Source organism: Nicotiana tabacum, chromosome 22 (assembly GCF_000715075.1).
Source record: "Nicotiana tabacum cultivar K326 chromosome 22, ASM71507v2, whole genome shotgun sequence".
In the NCBI taxonomy this organism is placed as follows: domain Eukaryota; kingdom Viridiplantae; phylum Streptophyta; class Magnoliopsida; order Solanales; family Solanaceae; genus Nicotiana; species Nicotiana tabacum.
In genome coordinates this window covers 72,748,468-72,758,579 of record NC_134101.1, presented here as the reverse complement: position 1 = coordinate 72,758,579, position 10,112 = coordinate 72,748,468, and the positions used below count along the sequence as shown (strand labels likewise).

The 10,112-nt window shown below is 35.6% G+C and overlaps 1 protein-coding gene across 1 annotated transcript; it reads left to right on the top strand.

Annotated features, from left to right (window-relative positions):
• The first annotated feature begins 4,903 nt into the window (after nucleotides 1-4,903).
• Nucleotides 4,904-9,421, top strand: LOC107816777 (WRKY transcription factor 72B). Its single transcript, XM_016642522.2, has 6 exons — nucleotides 4,904-5,295; nucleotides 5,653-5,736; nucleotides 6,314-6,394; nucleotides 6,977-7,534; nucleotides 7,674-7,787; nucleotides 8,152-9,421. Exons 1-6 carry the CDS (start codon nucleotides 5,191-5,193, stop codon nucleotides 9,109-9,111), a joined length of 1,902 nt encoding a protein of 633 aa, XP_016498008.1. The 5' UTR covers nucleotides 4,904-5,190; the 3' UTR covers nucleotides 9,112-9,421.
• The last annotated feature ends 691 nt before the right edge of the window (nucleotides 9,422-10,112 follow it).

Genomic DNA, 10,112 nt, shown 5'->3' with positions numbered 1-10,112 from the left:
TTTAATTTGGTTGTACGCAAAATATGCATCGAGAAAACTCATCAATTCATGTCCAACCGTAGCATCGATAATTTGGTCTATATTTTGCAATGGAAAAGAATCCTTAGGGCAAGCCTTATTTAGATCTTTATACTCTATACACATTCTATATTTTTTTTTGTTATTTTTAGGTACGACTACTACGTTAGCTAACCAATCAGGATAACTTACTTCATGTATAGAAACTATGTTTAACAATCTGGTTACCTCTTCTTTTATAAACCTATTCCTGATCTCAGCTATAGGCCGCTTCTTTTGCTTCACCGGAGGGAAATTAGGGTCCAGACTTACTTGTGGATAGCCACATACAGTGGAATACTTGTCATATCAAAACGAGACCATGCAAAGCAATCAAAGTTAGCTTTTAAAAACTCAATAATTTTAAGTCTGAGTTCGAGACTCAACCCTGTTCCCGGGTAAACCTTTTTATCCGGGAACTCTATGAACAAAGTAGTTTGTTCAAGTTCCTCTACGGTCGACTTTGTCGCATCTGCTTCTTTCGGTACCTGAAAGGATCTAGGCACCTGATAGTAATCTGATGTCTCCTCCTATTTGTCACCTTCTACTGGCTCTGGAAGGGTAGTATACATCGGTTCCTGTAGTTGCTATTTGCTCATTCCTTCTGCCTTGATACTGGATAAGGTGGCTGCATTTATTTCTCTCGAAACAGGTTGATCGCCTCTAATCTGCTTGATCCCATATGGTGTAGGGAACTTCAGTAATTGATGATAAGTCGATGGCACAACCTTCATTTCATGAATCCGAGGTCTACCAAGGATCACGTTGTATCCCCTATCTCCATCCACCACCTCGAACAAAGTAGTTTTTGTTACTCCTTCGGCATATGTGGGCAGTAAGATCTCGTCGTTACACTCGTTAAGTTAAATCCAGCCAAAAGTTTTATTGTTGGAACTATATTTTCGGTTAACTTTACTTGTTCCAAGACCCTCAATTGGATGATATTGGCTGAACTATCTGGATAAGCCAAAACATGTTTAATTTTAAAATCTAAAACATTTCAAAATATTATCAGAGCATCATTATGTGGTAAAATGAGGCCATCTGCATCTTTCTCTATGAAGGTGACTTCATCATCTTCTTATGCTTCTCGGATTCGCTTTCCATGAGTTACCAATATCTTTGTCGTCTTCGCTGCCGAGAATGTCACCCCATTTATTTCAACCCCACCAAAAATCATGTGTATCGGTAAATGGGGTGATCCTGCGGCTGGTTCCGTTGCATCTCGATTCCTCCCATAATTATTTTTGGCCCGGTCACTCAGAAATTCTCTATGGTGATCATTTTCCAACAAAGTCGCAACCTTCTCAAAAAGATGGCAGTCCGCAGTCCTCTGGCCATGCATTCCATGGAATTCACACTACAAACTAGGATCCCTTTGATTGGGATTTGATCGAATTGGTTTCGGAAATCTTGCCTCCCTGATATTTCTCATAGCTGAAAACAATTCTACCAAACTAATGTTAAAGTTGTAATCTAGCAACGGCGGATATCCTGAATCCTCGGATTCGATGGTTCTGTATACTGTAAAAGTCGTGCTACTCTGACCACGATCTATCCTTCTATCTATTACAAATCTTTTCGATGACTAAAAACCTTTAGTTCCACGCCCATCGGCTTTTTAATATGGCTGGAAATGACTCTTGGAAGACCTCTGATCTGCATCAAAATTACTTTTAAACTTTTCCTGATTCCGACCGTGATTACGACCTTTGGATGACACCGAAGAACTCAATTGATCATCTTGAATTCTGATTTTTGATTCATAACAATTATAGAGATCTGCCCATGTGGTTTCCTGAAACTCCAACAGGCTTTTCTACAATTTCCTAGAAGCATCGGAGCTTAAAGGATTGAGAAATTTTGTGAACGCTTCAGCTGCCCACTTATCAATTACTGCCAGCAACAATGTCCTCTCCTTTTGAAATCGGATTACGAACTCCCGCAACAATTCAGATTCTCCTTGAGCGATTCTGAATATATCTGCTTTCCTAGTTTAGACTTTCCTCGCCCCATCATGAGATTTAATAAAGGAATATGCAAGCATTTTAAAAGAGTCAATCGAATATTCAGGTAAAAGAGAGTACCATGTTAAAGCACCCCTTTTTAGGGTTTCACTGAATTTCTTCAGCAGGACAGATTCGATCTCATACGGGGCCAAATCATCTCCCTTTACAGCTATAATGTAAGTTATGATATGTTCTTGTGGATCCAAAATTCCATTATACTTTGAAATATCTGGCATCTTGAATCTCTTTGGAATCAACTCTAGGGTTGCACTTGGTTTGAACGTTAACTGCGTATATTTCTTTGAATCCGGCCTCTTCAATATCGGTGGTGCCCCGGGATCTTATCCATCCGAGCATGGAATTCTTTAGCGTTTTGATCCATCCGATCATCCATTTCCCTCATGAATCTCATGATCTCGATTTTAAAGGGATCATTTGTGTTGTTGTCATTCCCGGTCGATCCACTACTTGCTCCACTTTCTTGATTTTCATTAAATCCAAACTCTTTCCTCAAAGTGATGTTACCGGTTCTTTCCGCTGTTTGATTTGCAGGCAGGGACTCGAACTCCTCCATTGGAATTATTAGAGGCAACTGAAAATGCTTGCTGGAGCTCAGTCATTATTCGGCCATGTCTTGAGAGATGATTCATGATTTTTCTTTGCTGCGCTCTCAAAACTTTCACCGTTTCGACAACTTCTCACACACCGAGGATTCGCTCTTCGCGAACCGAAGTTGTCTCATCTCCGTCGTTGCGAGTTTCACTGGTTAAATCATCGCATTAATCCCCATCACGGAACATATCCTCACGCTTGTTGTTTGTTCCAGCATTGAAGGAGTTGTTCACATCATTAGTTGCCATATCTGTTTTTACTTTACTAAAGAAAATCATCAAAATGTATTAGTAACAGATGAATAGATCAAAGTAATACCACAATTGTCTCTACCTCACGGTGGGCGCCAAACTATTTATTTGAAAAATGGTACAGTTTAATTTGTAACGTAGTTTATAGATACGTGAATTAATTTGATCCAAGAATATAAAATAACTAAGTACAGAAATAAATAAATTAACGATACTTGAAGAAAACACAAGCCTAACTGTGAAATGAGCTTCTTTAGAAGCAAGAATAATGTATAGAGCGGAAAGAAAGAATGTTGTTAATAGAAATAAGAGTTAGTTTGGCCTTTTTTGCTTACAGATAATTTGTGTCTACAAGGAGTACAAATTCTTCTATTTATAGCCCAATTCAAGGAGACAAGATAACTAAATAAAGCTCTTCTTTAATATAAATAAAGACCCCTCTTTATGGTTGCATAATGGTTGAGTATAAATGCAAAGATTCTTTGAAACGGCTGCCCATTGAATGTTGCATTCTCCAACTAATATCTTCCTTTCAAACTTTCGTCCCCGTTCCAGCGTCTTCGGAACTCACACAGCACCAGTCACATGTTCGTAACCGGTGCTAGCTATTTGCTGACTCATATCCTATTTGTATTCACTGTCATGTGTCAACTCGACGAGCATCCACTTGTCATTCAACAATTTTACCCCATATATTCATAATAGTGCAATTTTTATTTGAGTGCGCTGTAATTTGTAATTTGTAATATCTGGTTAGATTAGCAACCCAGCGGTCTGAAGCAAGGAAAAAATAAGTTACTCTACTATTAATAAAAGTCAACAACTCTTCGGATGGACCATAGTTCACCTTGCGCAATATATACTAGGGTTCTCAAAATTTACAATAAAGATATCAAATTCCTTAGCTCCACGGCTCCACCCTAGATTTTTTAACTCATATATAGAAGATTTAAGAAAAGAGACCTTCCTTCCATGGGAACTGAAAAATGGTGCATTATATCAGTAGTAATTCAGTTTTTTGAATGACTGCAACAAGTATAGACAACTGATTTCCACTGTCAAATCAACAAAATTTAAATTAGAAAAGAGGGGTAGGTGGGATACCGAGCCCTCGAACCCCTTACTATCAAATGATAGGTTAGCTTCCCCGACATTCGATGGTCCATTTGAAAGGGCCAACACAATTTGATGATTTGATGGACTTTCTTATCTTGTATTCACTTTTCTATAAGAGAAAGTAAAAACTTAGATGACCTTTTTGTTTTCCTTTCCTCTACAACAACCATATAAATATTATTTCTTCAGTAAGAACTTCCCTATTCAAAGGTCGACTTGTACACTCATCGATAATTTTTTCGTTTGAACCAAAGAACGTTTGACTTGTAAATATTCTCCGAGTTTAAGTTTGTGCAGTGAAAAAATATAATTTTTACATATCATTAGATTAAAATAATCGATAAAAATAGATAACCATAGCAAGCACCTTAATATTTAAACATGAGAAATAGAGTTAAATAATTACCGTAAAGAGGCAAGAGGTATGAAAATAGAGAACTTTTGGTATGGAACTAGTGCTTTACTCCTTAGCGAGTTACTATACATAAACGAATCCTAATTAGTAAGTTTGGAATATCTTAAAAAGTTAAAAATTTGTTATAATTAGTTAAAATGCATTGATAAAGTGAATTTCTTAATTGTATTAGTGTATACGACTTAAATTCATATCTCAGGTGCGAGTGACTACTCACCCGAAGTTATTTGGTGACAAAAGGGTGTTATTTACCCTTTTGACCGGCAAATAATGTGGCCATGTGACTTCCTCTAACGTAGGAAACTTCAACAATAACTGTTGCAACTTGCAGAGAGAAAGAGAAAATATAAAGCCCAGAGATGGTGGGAGAGACCGACCATTGCGGAGTATAACTCTCTTTCTGACATGTTACAAATCCTATCTAAAAGACCTAAACGTTGAAGTTGAATTCTTCTTCCAGCCGTTTTTTAATGAGTTTTTTTCCAAGTAAGACAATATATAAAATATATTACTTAAGTTGTGAGCAATTGGTGCATTGACATTTTTGTTTGTGTGCAGTTAAGCCACTGAGTTTGAATCCTTTAATTAGTTTAAAAGAAGTCAAACACTGCTGCCTCCTCTCCTTATAAAGAAGACTACTATTTCTCTTCAAATATTGCTAAATTTTGGAATTCAGACAAAGAGATCTAGCTAGAAAAAATAAAGGAGATAATAAGAAGATAAGGTCCATATGGAGGCTGCTTTGAGAAATTCTATTCACGTCAAAGAGGAAAACAAGAACAAAGCTGAATCTTGTCCTGATCGTGAAGATTGTGCAGAAAATATTTTCCTTAAGGTATTTCTTTTAATAACACAGCACTCTCTATGATCTGGATATTCTGTGTTTTAAAATTAGACTTATGAACATAACATGTTGTCTACAAGCTTTGGTGATCCAACTTTCTAAGTAATCTGCATATCATTCTTAACATATGAACTATTAAATCCTCAAAAGATTTGGAAATCTGCGCATGCATTATTATCTTAACAATCCGATCTTCTTCACCTAACAAATTAACCAGAGACCACAATATATAGAGGAAACAAAAGATCGATGTTGATTCACATGAACAAACAAGAAATAATTAAGGTGAGTTTGTTATATAATTAACACAGCTTTATCCATAATTTAGTTCTTTAATTTGTGCTTCAGGTTGGGAAGGGAAGAAAAGAGCGTGAGGATGATAAGTCAAAGTCATCCTCTCCTCAGCAGAAGGATTTCACCCTTGATAATGAGGTAAATTAATTATGAGTGAAACAAAATCATCTTATACTGATTCATGTCCATTATATTCACGGAGTTGTTCCTACTAGAAACTAAACTTAATTTATACATGCATGGTTTAATTATCTTCTTTGATTTAATTGTTGATTTCACCAAAATAAAAATAAAAAATATAAAGTTTCTTATAGTATATGTACAGTAGTAGTTAGGTTGATAACGTCACAGTTATTAATATGTCAAAATCTTGATAAAATTTTCAAATAATTTTACAGTGAGCTGGTGGAACAGAAATATATAGGTGCAGTAAAAATGTGAAACCTAATTAATTGGAGGCTCCAGTCGCAAGAAGCCGACCAACTTGCTGTCGAAATGTTTTTGTAGGAAAAGTCGTATTAACGAGCAGCAAGTTGTGGAACTATTTTCAGCTTTTTCTAAACATTTGACCGTTGAATTAATGTACGCTGTAGTCATCCTTACTAATCGATCCAGATGTGACTTTTTGACAATAATTGTAGTGCATATACAGATTTTTTCTATTATTAATTCCTTCCTATTAGGCAATATCTAACTTTATTTAATGCTTCAACAGGGAGCTGCTGTCATGGTAAAGAGAGAAAGATCGCCACCAGAACTCAACTCAATGGCATCTTCATCCACTCAGAAAGAACAGGTCTGAGTTATATATACGTTAATTAATAGTATATGCCAAATACTTTGACAAGTTGAATATCATTATTAATTTGTTGTTTATAAATTTTTTCTTGGTAACTCAGGGATAAAAGACAAAAATATAGTAAAATTTAGAAAGGATTTTGACATGATCAGATCCAAAATTAATGGTTTCTTATATTTTAAGTAAACATAGAAAATTTCATATTCTCTGGTGATAGCCCGGCCAATCAGCTATTTGATGAATACATACAATTACTATTAACAATTTGGAGGGGCATGCCTTATCTCATGGATCTGTAATATGAATGAACTAATCCGTTCATGATAACAAAAAAAAAAAAAAAAAAAAAAAAAAAACAGGTGAATCAATGACATCTTGGACATCGGATTCTTAGTATACATTTATTTGGATTAGACACCAGACTCCGGGCTCATTGTACTAGTTATTGTTATAACTAGTGTTGTATTGGTGTGTTGCTAGTAACCTTACAGAGAGCGAGCTATAAAGATAGAAGAAGAGAAATCAATTAAGAGGTACAAATTCTTATTTTTATTTGTGTGTGTGTGTGTGAATTTGTAGAATGATCAGCTTGCATCAGCCAAAGTTGAAATGCGAGAGGTAATGGAAGAAAATCAGAGGCTGCGAACGCACTTAGATCGAATCATGAAGGATTATCGAAACCTTCAGATGCAATTCCATGATATTGCCCAAAAGGAAGTTGAAAAATCCAGCAGTACTGTGAATACTACACATCATGAATCTGATGAAGAAGCCGATCAACTTGTTTCCCTTAGCTTAGGAAGGACATCGAGCGATATGAAAAAGGAAGAGTTGTCTAAAATCTTTAGCAAAGATAAGGCTCATTATAATGAGGAAGAAGAACATAAAGCTGGTGGATTAACACTAGGATTGGATTGCAAGTTTGAAATGTCTGCTAAAACAACTCCTACGACAGAATCTTCACCGGTTATTCTCAGTCCAGAGAATAGCTTAGAAGAAACTAAGGAAGAAAATGGAGAGACGTGGCCTCCAAACAAAATTCTCAAGACAATGAGAAATGGAGATGATGATGTTTCTCAACAAAACCCTACTAAAAGAGCTAGGGTTTCTGTTAGAGTCAGATGTGATGCCCCTACGGTAAGGATTTATAGTGCATGCACTTTTTGAAATTAGTGGAGTGTATATTTTGTATTTATTATAAAGTAAAGAATACAATCTAATCTATGTATTGTGTTAATGATGATTTTTCCTTTAATTTTTTTGTCACATTGATCAGATGAATGATGGATGCCAATGGAGAAAATATGGTCAAAAAATTGCAAAAGGAAATCCATGCCCTCGAGCTTACTATCGTTGCACAGTAGCACAATCCTGCCCAGTTAGAAAGCAGGTAATGTAAATGTCATGTTACATTGAATCTATACAATTTATTTTAAATTGAGCTATATATATAAAATATATATAGTTTGTGAATTTTTTTTAATGCTAGTGGCAATTCATGACCTTCTGAAAATTTGCCCTACTGAAAGTTTGCCCTACAAAAGCTTATTTATTCCTTACGGATACAACTTATATATACCCACAAACGTAAAATATTTTTAATTTATTATAACATGAGATTGTTATCTTATTTTTCAAATTACTATAGTATCTTTTAGGTGACCTGATCGATTTTTATATATCATCAGGTAATGAAATTGCTTTGCTACTCTATTGCTAATTAATAGCCACAATTTTTTTGGTCTAATTTTCAGGTTCAAAGATGTGCTGAGGACATGTCAATATTGATCACCACTTATGAAGGAACACACAACCACCCTCTTCCTCTTGCAGCCACAGCAATGGCTTCCACCACCGCAGCAGCCGCTTCCATGCTCTTATCCGGTTCGTCCAGCTCATCAGACCCAAGTCCACAAGTAACCGCCGCCGCCGCCGCCACCACCACCTCAGCCAATCTCAACGGACTCAACTTCTATCTCTCTGATACCTCAAAATCAAAGCCACCATTTTACTTCCCAAATTCAACCTTCTCATCATCATCTGCACCTAATTCCCTCCCTACAATAACTCTTGATTTGACTTCCACCTCATCCTCCTCTTCCCTTTCTCATCTTACCAGAATGGGTAGTACTAGTACTTTCCCCCCAGCTAGATATAATAATAATAATAATTCGTCCGCAAACGTCCTCAACTTTAGTTCATTGGAATCCAATCCACTTCCCATTTCTTGGAGTAATGGAGTGCTTAATTATGCAAATCAAGCCTATAACAAGAACCAAAATATTGCTTCTCTTGCCTTCTCATCAAGACCAACTCAAGAAAATCTTTTCCAATCTTATTTACAAAGAAATATTAATACGCAATCTTCTTTACCACCAGATGCAATTTCAGCTGCAACAAAAGCAATAACATCAGACCCAAATTTCCACTCTGCATTAGCTGCTGCTCTTACGTCAATCATTGGAAATACTGGCATTGGCCACAATAATCTGAATCATGTTACTGAGCCATTTCCAGTGTTATCCAGTCTCCCGTCAAGCTCAAATCCAAATAATAAGTGTTCTTCAACTTTTCTGAATAAACCAACTTCTTCTTCCGCAAATACGCAGTCTGCAAATAATAACTTGGTGTTTTTCACGCAACCTAATTCTTCATTGCCATTTTCAGCACCCAAGGGTAAATCTACCTCTCCTAGTGATAATAAGTTTGATTAAATTTTCATGCTTGGCTTCGTTGGATTTTTGCTGGCTGAAGCAAGGAATTAGCTAGTTAATTAGCAGCATTAATCATCTGTTGAGTACTTTTTTTTGTGATGATTTGGACGTAAATAATCCAGATAGAGTTTGTAGATATATTTATTAGTTTCATAAGTCCAATTGACTCTTTGAAAGCTGAAGTGATCACTACTTTATTTAGCACTTCATTTTGTTGCTAACTTGAATATGGTTGTAAATAAGATTTTTGTACAAATGTCAAATGTATATCTCTTTTAGTACATGGATTTGGGTTGCATGCCTCCCTATTTGCAGTTTGGAGTTTGATATATCATTGGTAGTTGGAACCTTTTTTTATTTTTTATTTTTCCAAAACGGTGTCTTTAGATATGATATGAGATAATTCGAAGTAATCGAAGGACTTAAGGTGAAGGGTATCCGATAACCTTCTTTTTCTCTCTCTCTCTCTTTCGTATAAAGTACAAGAAATGACTGGGACATTATAAACATGCCAAGAAGTACATGTGTACATCAATTTGAAGCAAGCTTCTCATTTATTAATGGATTTATCAATATTGAAGCAACTTATAATATGTACAAATTAGGTTGGTAAATTGGCATTTCATCGAAAGTATAAGGCTCCCTCCTATTCATTTTTTAGCCGAAATTGCTAAATATCGAGTTAAGTTGAGTTTAGTTGAGCTTTGTGATATTAGTATACTAAGCCGAAGTGGCTAGCTCTTTCAATCTAGTATTTAGAAAACAGATATAAAAGATTTATAAAACAAATTGATAGACTTTTATTAATTTAAGACAAGATTAATTAAATTAAAATGCTTGTGTTAGTGGGTATGGCAAGAATATAATACTTCCATATAAGTATGTTACTATAAAAGATGTAATACTTATATAACTAAGCTATATCAATATATGGAGATATATTTTAAATGGCGTTTTCGGGACAAACTCTGGAGCCAGCCCTGGGGCGAGGCGCATCAAAA

What these genes read in the sequence shown, in the direction of transcription:
- LOC107816777 (XM_016642522.2), top strand. Translation starts at nt 5,191, where the DNA reads ATGGAGGCTGCTTTGAGAAATTCTATTCACGTCAAAGAGGAAAACAAG. An exon ending in ATTTCACCCTTGATAATGAG is followed by an intron (nt 5,737 to 6,313) that starts GTAAATTAATTA and finishes ATGCTTCAACAG; the next exon opens with GGAGCTGCTGTCATGGTAAA. An exon ending in CCTGCCCAGTTAGAAAGCAG is followed by an intron (nt 7,788 to 8,151) that starts GTAATGTAAATG and finishes TCTAATTTTCAG; the next exon opens with GTTCAAAGATGTGCTGAGGA.